Source organism: Pan paniscus, chromosome Y, assembly GCF_029289425.2.
Source record: "Pan paniscus chromosome Y, NHGRI_mPanPan1-v2.0_pri, whole genome shotgun sequence".
Taxonomy (NCBI): domain Eukaryota; kingdom Metazoa; phylum Chordata; class Mammalia; order Primates; family Hominidae; genus Pan; species Pan paniscus.
This window is the reverse complement of record NC_073273.2, coordinates 20,523,915-20,546,716: the sequence shown is the minus strand read 5'-3', so window position 1 is coordinate 20,546,716 and position 22,802 is coordinate 20,523,915. Positions and strand designations below refer to the sequence as shown.

The 22,802-nt window shown below is 41.2% G+C and overlaps 1 protein-coding gene across 6 annotated transcripts; it reads right to left on the bottom strand.

Moving 5' to 3' along the window:
• Nucleotides 1-1,160: 1,160 nt before the first annotated feature.
• LOC129395771 (RNA-binding motif protein, Y chromosome, family 1 member F/J-like) lies at nucleotides 1,161-15,640 on the bottom strand. 6 transcript variants are annotated; one of them, XM_055107214.1, is made up of 13 exons: nucleotides 15,490-15,625; nucleotides 14,748-14,806; nucleotides 13,513-13,625; nucleotides 12,931-13,034; nucleotides 9,791-9,968; nucleotides 7,726-7,878; nucleotides 5,601-5,715; nucleotides 4,536-4,646; nucleotides 3,991-4,101; nucleotides 3,446-3,556; nucleotides 2,414-2,524; nucleotides 2,239-2,327; nucleotides 1,161-1,738 (listed from the first exon to the last, which is right to left on the bottom strand). In XM_055107214.1, the coding sequence occupies exons 3-13, from the start codon at nucleotides 13,619-13,621 to the stop codon at nucleotides 1,437-1,439; spliced, it is 1,494 nt and encodes a 497-aa protein (XP_054963189.1). In that variant the 5' UTR covers nucleotides 13,622-13,625; nucleotides 14,748-14,806; nucleotides 15,490-15,625; the 3' UTR covers nucleotides 1,161-1,436. The 6 variants fall into 6 exon arrangements, with proteins under 6 accessions (XP_054963189.1, XP_054963190.1, XP_054963191.1 ...); XM_055107215.1 differs by lacking the exon at nucleotides 14,748-14,806 and having other exon boundaries at nucleotides 15,490-15,640; XM_055107216.1 differs by lacking the exon at nucleotides 2,414-2,524.
• Nucleotides 15,641-22,802: the final 7,162 nt, after the last annotated feature.

Sequence of the window (22,802 nt, the reverse complement as noted above, 5' to 3'; positions counted from 1 at the left end):
CAAGAACATACTTCCTCCTTGCAGATTAGTCTGTCAATTGTAAGAATTATGGACTGCAAAACTTCTGGAACTTGATGTATTTCATTTCTTTAGTTTGTATAATCAGGAAAATTAATTCATTTAGTTATTTCGGTCTAACTATTTTTATCATTCAATGATGTCTTAAAACTTTAAGCAATCCCGTCGGAAACTTTATGCTGTTGTTTATGTTTTATACACTTCACTTTCCTCTAAGTATGAGGTTTAAAGTGTTTCCATTCATATTATCAATTAAATACGATAGGCTGACAGTGGAGGCACATGCCTATGATCTTAGCACTTCGGGAGTCTGAGGAGGGTGGATCAGGATTTTAAGAACAGCCTGGCAAACAAGGTGAAACGCTGTCTGCACTAAAAATACAAAAATTGGCCCAGCTGTGCTGCACACATATCTAATACCAGTTACTCAGGATGCTGAGGCAGGAGAATAGCTTGGACCCAGAAGGCAGCGGTTGCCATAAGCCAAGACAGAGCCACTGCACCCCAGCTTCGGCGACAAAGCTACACTTCATCTCAAAAAAATGTGATACTATCCCAACCACTCTAGATTATTCCTATCTCTAAGAACATATTACTACACCATTATTTACAACATCCATTGGCAAAATATTCAAGAAAAAATTAACGTGGGTACCTCACAAGACAAAACACTTACTTTCCACTATTTAAACTACAAACATTTAAATTCATTATGGTATGCACCTGAGAAACTTAGCTGGTTCACTTCTGATTTACGTGAAAAAAAAAGTTTTCATGACCGTTATCCTCTTCAGTCACAGAATGCTTCACATAGAATGTTCTGGATGTCTTAAACTTTAGTATCAATACATCTAATTATTTCTTTGACCTGTACTATTCCTCTAAAAAATAAACATTTTATGGTGAGGCAGACAGTTTTGTAGTCTTTCTGAAGACTTCTCCAACATTTTAACCTTGTTAGTTTTTAAAGAGAAACAGCCTAATTAGAAAACTTGAGCAGCTTGCAAGGGCGACATAACACATCCCTAATTTTGCATCTGTGTTCAAAGAAACAAAGGAAAACGTACAACAAACTACACAATTTACTCTCCTATTGAATTTGCTTTAAGCATGTGCGGCTAACCAATAACACCAGGCATCTTGCAGTACATGTAAAATTTTATTGTGAAAATTTTAAGGTAGATATTACATCTAAACACTTTCCAAATAGCATCAACAAGCATGAAATTACTTCGAAAACAATTCCTTTTCCTTTGAATACCTCAAAAAATTCATGGAGGAAGTCAGTATCTACCTCTCTCCACAAAACCAACATGTTTCTGTCAGTAATATGCAGGTAACGATGCAGAAATAACATTTCAATTTTTGATTTGCAAACAAGGTTTGGTATGCAATAACTATTATTTTGAATGCTTGCTTTAATATCTGCTCGAGTCTCCTTTTTCAGATCGACTCTCCCCACCATCTACTATAGATGCCACATAACTTGAGCTACCATATGCTTCACGAGGATCAGGGAGCACCCTACCCAGAGAAGGCGGATTCCTTTGGTCTTTTCTGCAAACATGCTCACGATCACAATAATGAAAATCACCACAGCTCCTTGAGTAACTCTCCCAACTTCTGCCATATCTATCTCGTGTATTACTATATGCATGGCAGGTGCTTCCACCATAAGACATCCGAGGCCCTCGTGCAGGTGGTGCATCATGAGACGTCCCTGCAGGGTTGATAAAATAATATGTGGGACTACATTTAAACATTTTTACTGCTATCATTAAAGCATGAATTAGTTAAAGTACTATTTGGAAATATCTGCTTTCCTCCGCCTTTGTTGACAGGATATTAATCAAGTCTTCAATAGTCAGAAGGTTTTATTTAAGAGAAGTGTAAGAGTAGTATTTTGCAGCTTAACAAACTTAATTCTAAAGTAAATGCTCAGTCACATTTTCTTAACGTTAACTGAAGTTCTCACCTTCATATCATTCCCTAGGCTTTATACTGATAATGAGTACCAGATAAGCACTGTTTATTTTATTATTTGTGCACAATGATGAAAATGAATAAATATGTTTCTGGGATGATCAAAAAAAAAAAGAATACTCAATATTTAAACATGTTGCATATGTCCTTTACAATTTTCCTTAGAATTTCATTAAAATAACAATCCGGTCTATTAAATAAAATTCTGTAATTTACAAATCCATCCTGGACCCTTACCGTATCCCTGAAATGCATCTCTATAAGAACTTCCACGTAGATGTTCAGAATGATCTCTACCAAGGGCCTCACCGTAGCCATCGTGATAACTAAATTGAAAAAAAAAAAGTCTTTTCAATTTCCGAATGAACAATTTAAGAAATCCATTTGATAAATCCAGATAACATGACAGTACCTATATCCTCTAGAGGAATGTTCATCCCAACTAGAATGACCATAATCACGGTATGCGTAGTCTCTAGGTGGTGGAGTATAATCCCTGGTTTCTCGGGAACTTGGACTATTTCTGCGTGCACAAGTTTAAGCAAGGAATGTTAAATTGTCAAATTGTAGTATCCAAAATAGAACTACATTACAACTTAAACACAGTTAAATTGCCAACCATCTAAATAAAATACCCACAGATCCCAAATGCCCAAAATGCCCAAATGCCCAAAAAGCACATGAAACAGATACTGATAATCAATGATGCAGGAAATGCATTTCAAATAAAAAAGGAGCTTCCACACTTCACACACACACACTGGAAGGGCAATAAATTTTCAAAAGCAGGAAATAACAAGTGTTTGAGAGGATGTAGATAAATTGGAGCCCTGACACAATGTTATTTGGAATGAACAATATAAGAAATCTATTTGATAAATCCAGAAAAAGTTACAGTATCTATATCCTCTAGAGGAATGTTCATCCTGCATAGAATGACCATAGTCTCAGTATGCCTAGCCTCTAGATGGTGGAGCATAATCCCTAGGTTCTCGGGAACTTAGATGATTTCTCTGTGCATAAGTTTAAGCAACAAATTTTAACTTTTCATCTTCTAGTATCGAACACATGACTAACTTACAACTTTAAATTAAAAGGCCAAACATCTAAATAGATATTTCTCCAAATAAAATAGGCAAATGGCCAAAAAGCACAAGGGACAGATACTCATATTCAGTGATTCAGAAAATGCATTTCTTTTTGTTTTATTATACTTTAAGTTCTAGGATACATGTGCATGATGAGTTAATGGGTGCAGAAAATGCATTTCAAATCCAAAATGAGATATCATATTTCACACACACAGATGAATGGCAATAAATTTTCAAAAGCAGGAAATAAAAAGTGTTTGAGAGGATGCAGATAAATTGGAGCCCTGATACAATGTTAGTTGGAATGAACAATTTAAGAAATCTATTTGACAAATCCAGAAAAGGTACAGTACCTATATGCTCTAGAATAACTTTCATGCCGACGAGAATGACCATAATCATGGTAAGCATGGCCTCTAGATGGTGGAGGATAATCCCTAGTTTCTCGGGAACTTCGATGATTTCTGTATGCATAAGTTTAAGCAACAAATTTAAATTTTCTACTTCTAGTATCTGATATATGACTAACTTACAACTTAAACAAAATTAAAAGGCCAAACATCTAAACAGATATTTCTCCAAATAAAATGGGCAAATGCCCAAAAAGCACATGGGACAGATACTCATATTCAGTGATTCAGAAAATGCATTTCTTTTTTTATTATACTTTAAGTTCTAGGGTACATGTGCATGATGGGTTAATAGGTGCAGAAAATGCATTTCAAATCCAAAATGAGATATCATATTTCACACACACAGATGAATGGCAATACATTTTCAAAAGCAGGAAATAACAAGTGTTTGAGAGGATGTAGGTAAATTGGAGCCCTGATACAATGTTAGTTGGAACAAACAATTTGAGAAATCTATTTGACAAATCCAGAAAAAGGTACAGTACCTATATCCTCTGGAATAAGTTTCATGCCGACGAGAATGACCACAGTCACGGTATGCATGGCCTCTAGATGGTGGAGCATAATCCCTAGTTTCTCGGGAACTTCGATGATTTCTGTATGCATAAGTTTAAGCAACAAATTTTAAATTTTCAACTTCTAGTATCCGATATATGACTAACTTACAACTTAAACAAAATTAAAAGGCCAAACATCTAAATAGATATTTCTCTAAATAAAATGGGCAAATGCCCAAGATGCACATGGGACAGATACTCATATTCAGTGATTCAGAAAATGCATTTTTTTTATTATACTTTAAGTTCTAGGGTACATGTGCATGATGAATTAATGGGTGCAGAAAATGCATTTCAAATCCAGAATGGGATATCATATTTCACACACACACACTGGAAGGGCAATAAATTTTCCAAAGCAGGAAATAACAAGTGTTTGAGAGGATGTAGATAAATTGGAGCCCTGATAGAACGTTAGTTGGAATGAACAATTTAAGAAATCTATTTGACAAATCCAGAAAAAGGTACAGTACCTATATCCTCTAGAGGAATGTTCATCCCGATTAGAATGACCATTATCACAGTATGCATAGCCTCTAGATGGTGGAGCATAATCCCTCGTTTCTTGGCAACTTGGATGATTTCTGTGTGCATAAGTTTAAGCAACAAATTTTAAATTTTCAACTTCTAGTATCCAATACATGACTAACTTACAACTTAAACAAAATTAAAAGGCCAAACTTCTAAACAGTTTTTCCCCAAATAAAATCGGCAAATGCCCAAAAAGCACATGGGACAGATACTCATATTCAGTGATGCAGAAAATGCATTTCTTTTTGTTTTATTATACTTTAAGTTCTAGGACACAAGTGCATGATGAGTTAATGGGTGCAGAAAATGCATTTCAAATCCAAAATGGGATATCATATTTCAAACACACATTGGAATGGCAATAAACTTCAAACAGCAGGAAATAACAAGTGTTTGAGAGGATGTAGATCAATTGGAATGCTGATACAATGCTAGGTTGGAACGGAACATGATGCAGCTACTATGGAGAAATGTGGTGGTTCCTCAAGAAAACAAACATCATTATCATAGGACCATGCAATTCCACTCATATACACCCAGAACCGAATAGGCATACTCAAACAAATATTGGTGCGTAGAAATACTCGGGTGGAAACAACCCAGATAAAATAATGGGTTAATAGCTTGTGGAAGGAGTGAAGTGCTATGATGTAAATGAACCTTCAGGACATCATGCAAAAGGAGAGAAGACAAATACAAAAAGTCATGTAGTGTTTGAGCACATTAACATTAAATACCCACAACAGGTTAAGTTCAGAGGCAGAACACTGACTGGTGTTATCTAGCAGCTGAGGAAAAGGAGAAACTGGGAGGGACTGCTTAACTGGTAGTTGGAGTTTTAATTTGGAGTAATGAAAATGTTCTGGAAGTCGATGGAGGTAGTTGTTGCCTGGCACAGAACGTATTAAACACCACTTAACTGTTCACCTTATAATATTTAATTTTGTTATGTGAATTTCATCACCACAGAAAAAAAAATCAACTGTGTTTTTTAATTTTTCCTTTACCCATCGTTAGTTGCATAACCATCATATCTTGGTGACATGCGATCATTTCTCCAGGAAGATATTGTCCCTCTGCGTGGAGGAACTCCATAATTCTCTCTTCTTTGTGACATGGGACCTTTAACATTCAAATGATGGAACATTACGTAAAGAACACCAAATCTGAAACGCTATTTTCTCTTCTCTCAAACAACTTTTTTAAATTATTTCTTCTATGACTCCATTCTTTGTTTCCTAAATTACTAGACAGACATGACACTGTGAATATTTCTCATGGCTTTGGATAATCCCATGGCTTCCACAAGGCCAGTTCTTCTAATGAAGCTGAAGGCAAACATTAATGCTTAGGTAAAAGTTCATTTGTAATGGTTAATAACTACTTAGTTCTTATTTTCCTTTTCATGTAAATTACTGATGACTGTGAGTGACACAGGGAAAACACGTAAAACCATCAAACTCTTCACTGATTTTAAAGTTTACATACATTGTCCTTTCTCAGCCAAAGAAGGTAGATTTTCCAATATCATTCAGTCCATCTCACACACATAAATACAGCTACCTTTAAATGACTATATGCTAAATGTTTACATAAAAGTTCTTTATCTCTAACTGGTTGGCTCTATCTTAAATGTTGACAAATTTAAATGTATTAGTGAAGATTTTCTAATGATGGTCAGGATTTGCTTTTACTGCAAAGAAAGCAATGCTATGCAAGGGGTCATTACAACATTGTTGCTATTTCAAAATAGAAAGTTTCTCCTTTAATATATTCTTCACTTGCTATTCCTTAGAGGTCAGTGTTTCACATATGATACCTTCACTGGCTAATTTTCCAATGGAAATGTGTTGGCTTGGGTATCCTGAAGCCAATAAATACCTCCTTTCACCGATACTCTACGTATGAAATGTAAAATTGAAAATGGCAGTTTTTAACTTCCTCCATATGTGGATGGAGGACTAAGAAAGAATTTTAATTTGCTCTGCTTAAACTTCCTTGCTAAGAACTTTTATTTATTGTCTTATTTTCTTCTGCTCAGTCTGCAGTCTTACAATTCTCAAAAGTATTACTTGCATTCAACCCTACTGCTCACCTCATGTTGCTTAGTTCTAAATTCTCTCCTCAAATAATTTCAAATCTTACACTAAGGACCTTGTGTTAATGTTTAAACATCCCGGTACAATCTCAATTACTGATTTACATACACCTATATTTCACAACTCTGCATTTCTGTGATATCCACTTAATTTAAGAATTTTGGACTCCTACGTGTCTACCTCTTGAGCCTTAAATTTATTTTTAAATCATATTTAAGCCCAATGACTCCTTGTCTGCTAAATGCTCTTGTAGTTCTTTTGAATCTTCATGCAAGCAGTGAGTATGCCTTGCACATACGCATTACTGAGGTCTCAGAAGCTGGATGGCCAGGCTTAGCGGCTCACACTGTGAGTGAGTGTGGAAGGCTGAGGCAGCTGGACCGCTTGAGCCCCGGGCTTTAACATCAGTTTTGACAATGTAGTCAGATCCTCTCTCTACAAAAACATAGGAAAAAAATGTAGCTAGGTGTGCTGCTGCATGCCTGTAGTTGCAGAAACTCGGGAGGCTGAAACAGCAGAATTGCTTGAGCCCAGGAATTTGAGGCTATAGTAAGCCGTCATCTCACAAATTTGAGGCTATGGTAAGCCGTCATCTCACATAGTGCACTCTCACGTAGTAAGAGCAAGACTCCAACCCGGCAAAGTCACCGAACAAGCAATTTTTAGAATGGGACACCAGGGGACTTAGGAAATGGAAGAATTAATTACATCAAGAAGCCTACCATCAAAGAATACTGCTAGGAACTTTTAGAAAAATTAAGGGGAATTTTCTAGCCAACACAGGATTAAAAGGAATGTTGGCCTCACTCTAATCACTTCTTTGATCTGCAATGAGAAGCTCAAGTATTTCTTCAACATAAATCTGAAATGTACCTAGTGAGATAGAAACTATAATAAAAGCTATCAATCAGCAATTATGCTCACGTATGTGTCACTTCCCTTTTGTTCAATGAACTTAAAGCTAAGCATTCAGGTAAAACGGCTCATTTTCAGTCATACAAAAACTACGGTCTTTCTGTCAGGTAGCATTTACCTTGGCTTCCCATCCAACTACTGCTTCTTGCCACAGCAGAAGGAGCAGATTTTTTCAGAGGAGGACCTCCACTTCTTGAAGATGGACCTCTTTTAACTGGAGTGAGTCCCCTAGAATAACTCATCTTGAGATCAGGAGTGTATCCACCATCATCTGTATTTCAAACAAAATCTTTTTAGTTAACTAACATCACTGTTTCTTAAATGGCTAAGTTTTAGTTGTTTACAAATATTTTCTACATTTTATAACAAATTCACATTTTGTCTAAACTAATAAAATTAGCATTCCTACATGGTATTAGTACACTTCAAGCAATAAAAGTTCATTTAGAAAACCTAGAAAGGAACTCAAGTATCATAATATATCGGTATGAGGGAGAGATGTGGGAAAATGGGGCGTGAACAGGGCAGAAACCTATCACTAAAATATCTAAATATAATAGGCATAAAAATATTAAAAGAAAAATGATAACTGACTGTTTATATCCTTCTGTAATGAGGAAAAATTTTCAAAGCACATCATAAAGATAAACTAATTTCCATTCAAAGAAACTCAAATATTTCCAATACCAAGAAGTCACATATCAGGAAAATACATTGTCTCTAAAATTTGTTAACACAATATAGAATTCTTAAAATTCCCTTATGAGACACTAATTTTCAGATGAGACTATGCTGAATTTTAACAGTCTTTAAGAATTGCATATTCGGTAATATAAACATATTTTTTTACATCTACAAAAATGTAGATATATGCCAATTGCCAGGTGGTGTTACAGGTTAGAATTTATATATACATTCTCGTCCGTGGCAGAGTATAATTGAACCTCACCCTCAAGATCAGTGGAGACAAAATGGCCATGAAGCTATGCATCTTAAACTGGAGCAAACACTGCAATTTCAACTTGAAAACAATCTCCAATTAATTACACGTCTGGTTATTAAAACTCCAAGTTAATTGTTAGAGTTTTGAAGGTTGGTTAATAGATAATACAACTTAACCAACAGGTTTATTTATTTATTTATTCAGATGCACTCTTGCCCTATCACGCAGGTTGGAGTGCCATGGCATAACCTTGGCTCACTGCAGCTTTTGCCTCCCAGGTTCCCGTGATTCTCCTGCCTCAGCCTCCTGAGTAGCTGGGATTACAGGTGCACGCCACCACGCCCAGGCAAATTTTTTTGTATCTTTAGGAGAGACAGGGTTTCACCATGTTGGCCAGGCTGGTCTGGAAATCCTGACCTCGTGGTCCACCTGCCCTGTACTCCCCAGGTGCTGAGGTGACAGGCGTGAGCCACCTCGCCCAGCCCATCCAACAGTTTTTTTTTTTCCTTTTTTTTTAAATATATGGTTTGTTTTTCTTTTGGATGTAAAGATGGACCCCTCATTTCTATTAAGTAAATCACTCATAAATATCATTTTCAGTGACTCAGCCTCCAGCAAAGAAAGATTCATACATATCTGTGAAGCCGTGGTTTTTAGAACTTTCCAGAGTCACAAACTCTTTTCAGAAATTAAAGTTCTACATTTCTTCAATTGAAAATGCTTTATGGCAGGCCAATGTACAAACTCTCTGTATCAAAATTACAAAGCAATACATTTGCATAGATGTTTCCACATGTAGACACAAGAAAACAAATACTGCAAAATCAATCTTCAGTATTCAGTTACTTTTTCCTGTTGGAAAATTTTAAATATTACATCGTACTTTGATAATACAACTGACACGAAGTTCTGGGCCCTAAAGTAGAAAACTCTAAAGTATAATGAATATAAATGGGTTCTGCAGAAAACCGGTTGAGTACAGGCAATCAGCATTCACAAACACAACCCAGTTTCAAATGTGTGTTACTTCAATGCAAACTTACTATAATTTTAAAACAAATGTTAGATATTAGTTCAATCATTCTTCTAATACGCCTTTAGTACTTAGAAATAAGTTTGCTTATTATCAATAAGCTAATTTTCTCTTCATACAGGAAATAAAAAAATTGAGAAATTTCGATATCGTCAAACTTATTTTCTTTCAGTCCTATGGTTCCATCTTTATATTTTAAAACATTACCCAGGTGTCCTTCATGTGAGGGAAGCCACCCTCTTGTTCCTCCACTGCTTCCTCTTGCAGATCTCAGACTTCCTGAAGGGCTTCTGGTTCTCGAAGAAGCTGGTGGTCTCCGCCTACCATCACTTTGAAAAGATGGTTTCTTGGCTTGTTCTACTTTTATTGCTTTTCCATCCAAAGACTAGAAGTATTAAGGGTACTATCAATAACACTGGCACATTTAACGTATGCACATTTTACAAACATTTTTACATCAACTGTAGTTCAATTCGAGGTATTTTCTCTCAAAAGGAAACTTTTTTTTCTCCTAAAATGAACACATCTTTCGCAATGCCAAATTTGAGACAGTTACTGAGCACATGCCTTCCATTAAGGGATCAAACACAAATTCTATTTTTCAAATTCCTTGAAAACTTCTCCATTATTAAAAAAAAAAAACTCAAACATAAAAAAAAAGATTGACCCATCACACATTCTATGGAAGAATGTGGCACATCTGTTTTTTACAATATATAATCCACTTCATCTTTGTAGTCACATCACTGATTTGAAAGTTGCAATGTCCCAACGAAACTTGTGTCATTTAAAAAAAAATGAGCTTACTTTTTCAGAGTGATTAGTCACATTACTCATTATGAGTTGTTTCTTGTTGGATTTGCTAACACTTACATAAAATGTCCCCATATGATTTACAATTCTATATTGACTCTAAAAATGTTTCTGTAAATGTGATCCTTGTTTGATCTCATTAAGTTTTCTTGCCTTACTCATTTCTTACCTTGCCTTAGACGTGCCCCTAAAAAACGAATCTTAATATAGTACTTCAGGTAATTTCTCAGAAATGCTTAACTATCCTAATTAATTTCATAATAACATTTTTCACTGTAATCTTTTCTACAGGCCACAGCAATTTTTGAAAACAGTTCAGCTAATAATGCGATTTTAAAATTACATGGCTTTTGTTATTTGGAGGAAGGACTTAAATCCCTGAACAAGACCCCTTGCAGCCACATCGCCCGTTGTTCCTACCTTGAAACTTCTTTTGTTATTTCTGGGCTCAAAATATTTTCCCCAGATTTGCCCACGGCTGCTTCCTTCCCAGTGTTCTGAAGTCAGCCAAAATTCCTTAACTGTTAATTCCCCCTGAAAACTCGAAGAACCTCCTTTATTGGCCATCTTAACATTAATGTGCATACAACATTCATAGTTATTTTAACACAATAAAACATGTGAGATGAAGTAATTTAGAAATAACGTTGGCTGGGCGCGGTGGCTCACACCTGTAATCCCAATACTTTGGGAGGCTGAGGCAGGTGGATCATGAGGTGAAGAGATACAGCTCATCCTGGCTAACAGGGTGAAACCCCATCCCTACTCAAAGTACAAAATTAGCTGGGCGTGGTGGCACGCCTCTGTAGCCCCTGGTACTGGGAGGCTGAGGCAGGAGAATCGCTTGAACCCGGGAGGCAAAGGTTGCAGTAAGCCAAGATGGCCCCACTGCAATCCAGCCTAGGGCACGCAGCGAGTCTCCATCTTAAAAAACAAACAAACGAACAAAAACTTTACACAAATTATCTGCCCTTTTGCTTGAAAACTAGAGGGAAAAAAGAAATTATCATAGATTCCTATACAGAAGTCAAAATTATCTCCATACCTACCACAAAGCCATGAACCAAAAGCAACTCTCGGTTTCTACCACAGCTTGAAATACTAATTTATAAGGGTGAATAAAAATGTACTTTCTGCTATGTGACAGGAAGTGTGCTAGATGTAACAGAAAGAAAAGCAACTAGCAAGACTTAAATATGCACTATATACAATTTCACGATCAATAGATTAATACATAGTACAGCGAGTAGAAAATACCTACAATACGCAATGAGGAAGAAAATATGAAATCTAAGTGGTTTTTGAAGCATAAATTTTATTTATGAGCCATACGCAGGGAAGGATAATTCTCAAGGAGTCTAAAAAAGCACTTTGGGAATAGCGTGAAGACTAACAGGACCTAAAAACAGATTGGGATAATGTTATTTATTTATTTTATTTATTTTTTGTTTTTTTGAGACGGATTCTTGCTCTGTTGCCAGGCTGGAGTGCATCGGCGTGGTCTCGGCTCACTGCAACCTCTGCCTCCTTGGGTTTAACCGATTCCCCTGCCTCAGCTTACTGACTAGCCGGAACTACAGGCACACACAACCAGATGCAGCTAATTTCTTTTTTTTTTTTTTTGTATTTTAGTAGCGACAGGGTTTCACCATGTTGGCCATTATGGTTTCTTTCTCCTGACCTTGTGATCTGCCCGCCTTGGCCACCCAAAGTGTTGGGATTACATGCATGAGCCACCATGTCCGGCATGATTGGGATAATGCTATAAAGCAAAAAACACTAAAGAGCACAGAATGGAATGCTCTTGACTACAATGTAAAGGAATTCAATAATTAACATAATTACATAGAAGTTTAAAGCTTAAGTAAACACACAATCTCTAGATTTAAGACTCAACAGGACAAGAGACCATTGGTTCAATCAAAACAAGTCCTCAAACACACTGGGGAAATGAGTAATTAGCTATTCATGTTACATAAATTACTCTGGTGACAGGAAAGAAATGTCCTTAGGAGAAAAAGCAAGCACGGAGCCAAGAATGCCAGTTACTTCTTCTGTTATCTGACTTCAATGTTCTCATATTATTTTCTATTTTCAACTACTTAACCTTTCCGTAAATGTAAGGGTCTTATTTAAATACACTTTTGCAAGAATATATTTTCATAAAATACATTCTTCAAGAAGGAAAGAGTCTTTCCTTCTTGTGCATCTGTTATTAATAGCATTTAATAAATATTGACTTATTACTTTCATTTACATGAGGGTTCCTTTTAAGTTTTAAAGCTCTTCAAAACCTTTTAAAATCTATTTGCACTCATATCGAAATACAAACATAGAAAAAGGTTACCAAATATTAATTTATAGAATGTTAATTCCAATACCCTTCCAACTACACTTGCACGTATATGGCACAAAAAAGAGGATGGCTTCATATGTCATTCTACTATCTTCAAAAGTTTAGTAATATTAAAAAGACCTAGAAATATTGTTAATTGAAGAACAGAGTTAGAATATTAGTAATAAGGGACTCTTACCTTTCCATTCATATCTTTGGCAGCATTCTTAGCATCTGCAGGGTTCTCAAAAGTAATAAATGCAAAGCCTCTGGATTTGCTGGTTCGATCCTTTATCAAAAGAACTAAAATATATGAAAACATTTTACATTCATATAATGGACTCATCAAGGTACTCACCATCTAAAGGTTACATCAAACTAAAAAATAATTGCATTTCACATCACTATTATGGTTCTCAGTACTCAGTCACCCCTACAGTCAGTCTAGTTTATTCCAGTTTGTTTCGGAACTCCACAGCACATTTACTTTCCCTCATTTTCCTTTCTAAGTAGTAGGTTATCCTTTCCACAGAACCTTAACCTACTACTATGAGAATTTTCCAAATATCAAACGGATACTACAAAATAAGAGTTTAAAATGCATAAGGCATTTTAACGTAGGTATACAATGAACTTCGAAAAAATATATTTTTTCAAAACATATATATATAACATACATATTTTAAACATACATATTGAAATATACATGTGAAAATACACACACACACACACACACACACACACACACACACACACACAGAGACACGGTTTTAAGAGTTACCTTCTGATATGGGACCATGTTTCCCAAATACTGCTTTAAGCATCTTCTCATTGGTTTCTCTATTGAGGCCACCAATGAAAAGCTTGCCAGGATGATCTGCTTCTACCATTGTGCTGTAAATGGTAAAAAATTATCTATATTTAGATATAAATAAGCTAAAAAGAGAAAATTTTATTACGTACTGTGCTGAAAACCCAAGTAAAATTCCCTTCCCGAGGCTGACATCTTTTTAGTATTTCTTACTTTATATATGTAAAATTTGTAACACTCAGAGCAGAGGGGCACTAACTTCATGGACAAATGCTGCATTTTAGTATGTACCTGACAAAATCTCACTTCTAAAAATTAGATAAGAAAAGCTATTGTAATTTTCCTCAGTTGCAATATGAAGAATGTCCCCATTTAAATAATTTTATTTGAAAAGAATCTATTTATGAGGTACAGTGTGATGTTTTGCATATTTTCTTTCTTGAGATGTATGTCTCCTGTTGCCAAAGTGAACTGCTCACTGCAGGCTCTTCCACCCAGCCTCAACTGATCTTCCTACATCTCAGCTTCCCAAGTAGCTAGTACTACAGGCGCTTTCTACCACAGCTGGGCAATTTTTTGTATTTTTAAAAATAGACAAGGGTTTCCCCATAGTGCCCAAGCTAGTCTCCAAATCTTCGGCTCAAGTGTTCTGCCAGCTTGGGACTACCAAAGTGATGGGATTTCAAGGGTGACTCACCACACTCAGCATGATATTTGGATAAGAGATTAAATCGAGCTACTTAAAATGTTCTAGGAGGAGAATATTTTAAATATTTTACCATCTTTTAGTGATTTGAAATATACAATAGGTCAAAGATCCCCAAACCCTAGCCTTCAACCCGTACCTATCTGTGGCCTGAATGTGATGCCGGAGGATGACATGTAATACCTGTCTGTGGAGAATGTAACGCCTGAGGATGACCTGAGGTGGTACACTTTTATCCGGAAACCATCCTCCCTACTCCCTCGCTGGCCCTCCCTGTCCCCGTGACAGCCTCACTGCCCCACCTGGCCTCTGTCACATTGCTCCTACCGGAAGACCCGCCCCACCACGTGCCCCTCGGAGCCCTGCCGCCAGCCCCCACTCCCAAACGTGTCCACCTCGCCGCCTTCTTCCCCTGCGCAACCCTTGTCTGAGGAAAAACTGACTTCTACTAAACCAGTCCCTGATGCGAAAATAGCAATGAAAGAGTCCATTACGTTACCCAGGCTGGTCTCAAACTCCTGACTTCAAGCCATCCTCCGACCTCCACTTCCCAAAATGCTAGGATTACAGGAGTAAGGCAGTGTGCCAGGTTAACAGAATAACTTAAGCGCATCTATTTTGTTCCAGTTTTCGGCTATCTAACTCCATTTATCTCGGTTATACCCACTTATTCGGTTTAAATTATTTACGGTGCCAAAGATACATGAAACATCTTTCAAATACTGTCATACAACGAAGGAGACAATCACAGGCTTTACAGAGGCAAACTGAAACTCAGATTATTTGTGGCCCCATATTTCTACATACACTAAAGTAACACAATTTATGTCAAAATTTGATAATTTCTTCCAAGCAAATCAGACACGCGACATGTGCTAACTAAAAGTGTGACTTTTTAATCGCAGTGGTTAAGTGTATTGCCTGTATTCTGAATTATGACCACATTCACAGAGAAAACCCGCTTTAATAAAAAGTGCACATGAAAACAAATGGCGGCTTAGCACCATCTCCCACAACTAGTCGGACATATTAGGCACTTAAAGGTAGAATCCTCAGCAAAAACCAATGAGTTTAACGAAAGTGAGTCTCTTAATAGCACTGAGGAGTTCTTTCCCCCACTGACTCCTCCCGTAATACAACACCCACACATAGAAAACCCATCCCCTTTTATAGACAAAATCCCAAACCTTTGCTTTCTATTCTTGCCGAGAGACCCAGCTGTCCAGAGAAACAGAAAATACCTGCGCTTTTTAGTAGGACAAAGAGCCTGAGGTTCGCCTGGCCCTCAGGCCGTACGGAACCGGCTTCGGAACACCACAGGGCCAACTGCGGGAAGGACAGCGGCAGCTACCCTGAGAGGGAAGGACGCCAGAAGCCGTGCCCGGAAATCCCGCCTACCTCCAGCGGCCAATCATTGCGAAGGCGGTGGGCGTCAGCCAGTTCCTGCGAAGGCTGTGGGCGTGTCCTGAGGCCCCTCCGCCCCAGCTGGCCTGCAGCTCCATCATCTCGCGGTAACTCTTCCGAGACCACGCTTGTGCCATGTGGCGGGCGGCGGTGGAATAAGGCACACGCGAACTGTGAGCCCTTTGCAATTGTGGGCATGGAAGACCTACACCCTAACTGGCATCCTGAGGGTGGCAAGACATTAATTAACCCACAGGGAACACATGAAACATCTCACTTCATTAGGCAGGCTAGGCTGATGGTACCGAATATTGCAGATCCAGAGGGGAGAGAGAGGGACAAGCGCTGCCCGCTGGGGCGAGGGCAGCGGCGGTGGCTTGGGGGGATTGGGGCAGGGCGGGTGCGTGGGACTCAAGTTGACTGGTACGTTGCTGAGGTGGAATTCCTCTGCACCAGAAGCTGAAACCCTGCAAGGATTCTGTCAGGTCTAGGCAAATACATACTCCGAGTTCCATGGTTCCTCCCTGAGGATGCTGTACTCACAGGGGCATTCCAAAGGACTTCTCATCCTGTGTCCTGGGCACACGGGAGGCCTACCGCCATGGTCGCCAATGCAGTGATCCGTGTGCACTGCTTTGCTGGTGCAGAGGCTCTCACAAGTGCAGTGGTGGCCGTGGTGCCTGCTAGCGGGGCTCTGGAAGCCAGGGCCTTGGCATCCGACTCCAGGGCTGCTGTGCGCAGCTAACCCTGCTGGGTATCTGAGCCGCAGTGTGAGAGTGACAGGCTAAGGGCCCTGTGGGGCTCCCCAGGAACCCTGTTCCACATAGGTGTAGGATGTGGTTCTCAGCAGGGCAAGGCCCGCAGGCCTCTCCTGGAGTTGCCCCCAGAGTCGAGGGGTGCCGTGGGGGTGGGGTGGGAGGCACAGGCTTTGCTCTGTTGGAGCCTCAAGGAGGGCACCATGTTAAGGCTGGAGGCTGTGCAGGAGAGGATGGTCTGTGCACAGAGCAGGAAGACAACCCTGGGGGAAGAGGCATGCTAGTGGGGGATGACATCATTGCAGAGATGGAGGTGGTGGCCAAGGAGGAGGCCAATGTGGAGCCACAGCAGGAGGACCTGCAGGCACAGCCTGGCCCTGGCCCCAGTACGCCCCGGCCAGCAAGAGACTCGCTGGACGTCCTTCACTTGGAGCTCCGCTACGTGAATGTCCCAGGCCACAGGGCATCCCCGGCTTCTGGGCCAGAGCCATATCCTTGCAGCTTCCAATTCGGGATGGTTGGCAGCAGGGGATGGGCGCCGAGCTCCCGGGAGCGGAGGTGGGGGGAAACAAGGTGGTAGGCACTGGCGGTCAGCCAGGATTCAGGGCATGGGGGACAACAAGGGGAACCGAGAACAGGCTCATGCACATAGGAGGGCAGCTGAATTGCATGTGCCCTGAGGGCATGTGGTAGGGACAGGAAGCCAAGCACAGCACTCACCAGGGAGAACAGCAGCGCCAAGGACCCATCATAACAGCAGAAAGTTGAAGGATACGATTCACTGGGAAAGTCCCTGGAGGAAGGGGAGTCTGCATGCCCATGCCAGCCATGGAACTTCCCTGCTCCCCTTGCCTGTGTCCAGCAAGCTTACCCCAGAAACACAAGGTGCTCAAGACTCGATGTCACTGTGCACGGGGCTGCTGTCCTATGCAAGGCAGGCACTGTCTCCCCAGACACAATTTCTTCCCTGTGCCAGCACTGCACCCAAAGATGTTTAGGCCCTGAGTATATATAAGCTCCCTTGAAACCACTCGAGCTCCATGGGGAGAGCCAGGCACAGCCCCGTAGCTACTTCTACCCACAGCGGTTGCCTGGGGTGGACACGTGCACCCCTCAGGGAGACCAGGAGAAGGAGAGACCACACACTCAGACAGCAGCAGAGCCTGTCTAGCACCCAGCACAGGAGGGCCTCCTGCAGCTCAGAAACGCCGAGCAAGTAGTCGCCTCACACAACAACACCCCGCCCCCAACCCCCTGCCCACTTCTTCAGTGCCAGTCCCTGGTCAGAGCAGGTTGTCTGGGCCTGCCTCCACCCACCACCAAGACCACCACAGCTCTGATGGTGCCCTCCACGCCAGACAGAGACAGAGGGCCTGGAAGGGAAGGTGCCCTGCCCCACACTCTCCGTGCTCTTGCAAAGTTGCAGGGTGTTTCCTTGCACGCCCACCCAATCATCTGGCGGCTCCTTGACCAGAGGCAGCTTGTGCGGCACACCCAGATGTTGGCCGGGATCACAAATGATGATGAAGTCCTGCTAAGCTACGTACGTGATGGATTTGCAGGTCAGGCTAAGGAGCCTGAGTCTTCGGGAGGGGTCTGGTGTCTGAGTCAGGTTGAGGTACCCCTGGGACCCGGGGGTGTCTCAATGAGAGAGTTGGGAAGGAGAAACACACGCTTCACCCCAGCTAACAGGTCACCTCACCCCAGCTACATGAAATGCTGCTTTGAGTACGTCCTCTTTCTCCTTCTTGGCCAGGTAAGGGGAGGAAAGCAACTCTTCCGGGAACCGGCGGCAGGATGAAGTTTTCCTTTTATCACAGTCTTTACTTCCACAATGAAGTGATCATTCGGGAGTACTGCCTTGGCATCCTCGGTAAGGAGCGCCTCCCAGCATGGTAGGGGAGCTGGTGTGTGGGAGGGTAGGTCTGGCATGAACCTTCCTGACTCCTCTCTTTGCAGGATACGGGATGTCTCATTCCACTGCAGTCTAGTGGTTGTGGGATCAGGAAGGTCAAGCCTCCAGCTGCAGGCAGTGACAGAGTGGAACGAGATTTCAAAACAAAATAAAACAAAACAAAACAGGCACTGGAAATATAATAAAATACATAAATGTGGGATGTAATATGTAATCGTGATAAAATAAACTGGATTTTTTGTATAAATTATACATATAAATGTAATGACAAGACGGTGATAAGACAACTCATGGTCTTATCTCAATACTTAGTGTCTTCATGTAACATACGTCCTTTAGGATAGTTATCGACCATTTTCTTTCCAGGAGAGACAGATGAGAATGCAGAAATGTTAAAGTGCAAGTGCCGGAAGCTTCCAGCTGTGCCCACCTGTATCCTGACATAGACAGTTTCACTGTTTGCTTCATTAATCACGCCAAAGGCTCTGATGCAAATGTGGTACAGAGTCACATGTTTTTGTATCTACATGATAGAAACTATAACTTCATCCCTATATAAAAGGGTATACAGCATATGCCTCGATGATAAATATAAGTGAATCATTGATCAGTAGGAAACCATTTTAAAAGTCTTTCACAACAGAAAAAAATCCCTGAAAACATTTTCTTCTCAATCTCTGAGTTTTCTTACATGGCTTATGAACCTCTATCCACACTCAAGACATAGTATGCTGCTCTTCCAACAAATTATTCATTGTACATAATTCCTGTAATCTAATAACAGTACTTTTACACCTCGAGGTTTAAAATGACTCCAACTTTTTTCTGTTTCTCCAATTAAAATAACTTTTTTAAGGTTTAATTTTCACTAATTTTTTGCAGTAATATTTTTGAAGGTATTTGACCAGGATGATTTGGTTATATACCTGTCTGACGTCTCCCTTTCCTCTGAATACATATTTTATTACCCACTTATTAGATCTCAGTTTAAGAAGTTGAAATAGGGATTTACATCTAAATTCTACATTTGAATTTACAGGAGTCAGTGAGTCCAGGAAGTGCCTTTATGCACAGACCAATATCTGGGAATGGCACTAGGGGACAAATAAGCTTTACCAGTCTCAAAGCCCTGGCTACTACAGTGAATCCACCCTTCTCCTGGGTCTTATCTACTTCAGCAAAAGAAGGCCACCCACTAAACCAGGCCCGTGTACTTTGGGCGGAAACTCCTAAGTCCTCTAGTCTCCTCAAACGGACAACCAGGCTGCCAATTTTCACAATAATAATTTCTATAGCACTGAGTCTTTGCTAGCCTTGTAACTATAGCTACTGATGCTACAGTCTGGTCCCTGTATGATAAAACACCAGAGCAACAGAAACAAAAATATTGACTGAAGCCTTCTAAAATCTCTGTAAATATATCTTCAATAAATATGTTCTTTTTTTTACAGAACGACTGCTTTCAACTTCCTGAACTAATGCTTCGCCTTCGCTAGTTTTCATTGTTGAAATTGATGGAAAAGTGTACATTTAACATGAAAGTCAATACAGAATTTCATATGTCAGCAATTAAAATTTTCAAAATGATGCAAAATACAAATGTGAAACTGTATTTGTGAAATTTACCATTCATTGAAATTTGTTTTCCTACCTACCCAGGCACAGAATTTGTTATAACTGTCTGCATGTTCTCCTCACGTGGGGGAAAAACAGCACCAGCCGGCACGGGAATCCTTTGAAGCTGGAGGGAGAGGTTGCAATGATCTGAGAGTTTGCCCCTTCACTGCAGCCTAGATGACACAGTGAGACTCCAACTGAAAACAAACAAACAGACACACACACACACATACACCCAAAAAATTGATAAAAAAAAAAAATCCATACTCGAAAACATGCTAACAGGCTAACTCCCATTTCTAACACACGCACACACACACACACACACACACACACACACACACACACACACACAATTCCTTTAAAACGAAAGTTCCACAAGGGCGAAACAAGAAAACAAATTTAACACCCCCCATAGAAAGTACAAAGAGTAACCTGAAAAGAACCCCAGGGGAAAACAATTCAAAATTTACAACTATCTACCCTAAAAGAAGCTGAAAGTCCCTCAAAACTTTCCAGAGGCCATGTCCTTGTATTACAAAAATGATCATAAAAACTGGCAGGAGTAGAAGAATAAAAATGCATCTTAAAACTTGCTAAAAACATCAAGTCTCCCATAAGAATTGTAATGGAAAATGGATCAGTCGGCAGTGTTTTCCATACAGTTATGAACTAATTATATTTCTTCATATTTAAATTTGTTTTTTCAATATTCTAAGGAATTAACTTTTATGTTAATAGTAGGTGATGTAAGAAAGCAGGTCTTTATCAAGACAACTGGCACTGCATGTCCACACCATTACGCAGGTGGGCCTTTATTCCCAGCGAGGTTCCCTCCCTGGACACACACTGAAGGTCCCCAGCCATTTGGCAATCTCTTCACATTCCCAGCCCGGGAGGTAGCCCTAAAATACATGTACGTGAAGAAAATAAAACGTTGCGTCACACTGGAGCCCAGTGTGGTCCTCCAGATTCCGTGGGAGGTGGACTAACTTATATGGGAAGGCAGGGCAGTGGGAGTGAGGATGGCAGAGAGGATAACACATGTCACGGCAGCCGGGTTCATGGAAACAAAACATGACTGGCCTGGGAGAAACACTGTGAAAGGACATAGACCTAGGTGGGCCTCAGGTGGACATCCTCCTGGAGAAAACGGGAGCCCTGGTTGATCTCAAAATGAGCCCCAGGTGGCAGCAGGTCTTACCGCAGGGCAGGGAGCTGGTGAGTGATGATGAGACAGCTATCCCTTTAGCCCTGCTTGTCACCCGCTGACTTTAGCCATATATGCATCATAGTGGCTTAAGGTGCCCCAATCCTGAAATGTGGGTGTTACATGTCCCTGATGGGTCTCTCTCCCCCAACCCATGGATTGCCTGGGATTGCTCACTGCAGTCTCCTCCAGGATCCTTGGGTTCTCCATGTGGGGCCCAGATCCAGGTCAAAAGGCCTCTCAGTTCCCAGTCCTTCCCAGCCCTAGGCTGCTCGCCTGGCCCCCTCTCTGTTCCGCCTCTAAGGCTGACCCTCTCTCCATGATATAGAACTGCAATAGATTGAGCCATAGGCCCTGGCTGATGATCTAGGGGACTGCAGACGTGGGTCCAGGACAGTTCAGGTGACAGTTTAAAGCCAATTCCCCAGAGACCAAGGAATGACCAGCTAGGTCCTTTCCCATGATGCCTCACCTTGAACACCACCTCAGCAATCCTGCCAAAACCCGGGCAGTCATGTTCAGCCAAACAGCTGAATAAGCTCAGGTAGGAGGTGTACTGCCTGCAGCTGGAGACTTGACCTTCGTGATCCCAGAACCGCTGGACTGCAGTGGAATGAGACACCCTGTAGCCTGCAGGGAGAGGAGTCAGGAAGGTTCATGCCAGTCCCACCCTCCCACACACCAGCTCCCCTACCATGCTGGGAGGCATTCCTTACCGAGGATGCCAACAAAGTGCTCCTTCATGATGATTTCACTGTGGAAATAAAGGTTGGGATGAAAGGAAATCATTCTGCCACCGGTAAACGGGATGGCTGAGTTCCTCCACCTGCCGGATCAAGGAGCAAGAGGATGGATTCAATGGGACCATGTCAACTAGCTGGGCTGAGATGGCCTATTAGCTGTAGTGAACCATGAGTTTCCCTTCCCAGCTCTCCCACTGAGACAACGCTGGTCCCCAGGGGGACCTCAAACTGACTCAGACACTTGACTCCTCCCACAGACCCAGGCTCCCCAGCCTGACCTGCAAATCCATCATGTAGCAAAGCAGGACTTCCGCATGCTTTCTGAACCACGCCAACATCTCCTGTGCCAAACAATCTACCTCTGCCCAAGAACTCTCCAGAGGGTTGGGTGGGCAAGCCTCGTGACGCCTTGCAATTTCGCAAGAACACAGACAATGTGGAACAGCGCCATCTCCCAGACATTTGGCCAGTCACCCTTCATTGTTGACCCTCTATCTCTGTCTGGCGAGGAGGCAACGCCACAACTGTGGTGGTTTTTGGAGTGGGTGGACCCCGGACAAGAAGGCCTGCGCTGACTAGAGACGGGAGGCAGAAAAAGTGGGCAGGTGGTTGCAGCTGAGGGACGGGAGGGACGGGGGGTGGTGTGAGGCGGCTGCTTCTCTGGGTTTCTGAGATGCAGGAGGCTTTTGTGTGCTGAGTGCTGGACATGCTCCGCTGATGTCCGGGTGTGTGGTGTCCTCTTATCCTAGTCTCCCTGAGGGGTGGGCATGTCCACTTGAGGGAAGCCTTGTACTTAGAAGCGACAGCAGGGTTGTGCCTGGCGCTCTCCAAGGGAATTGCGTGGGTCCAAAGGAAGTTATATAGGCTCAGGGCCTACACACCTTTGAGTGCAGAGCCTGCAGGTGGAAGA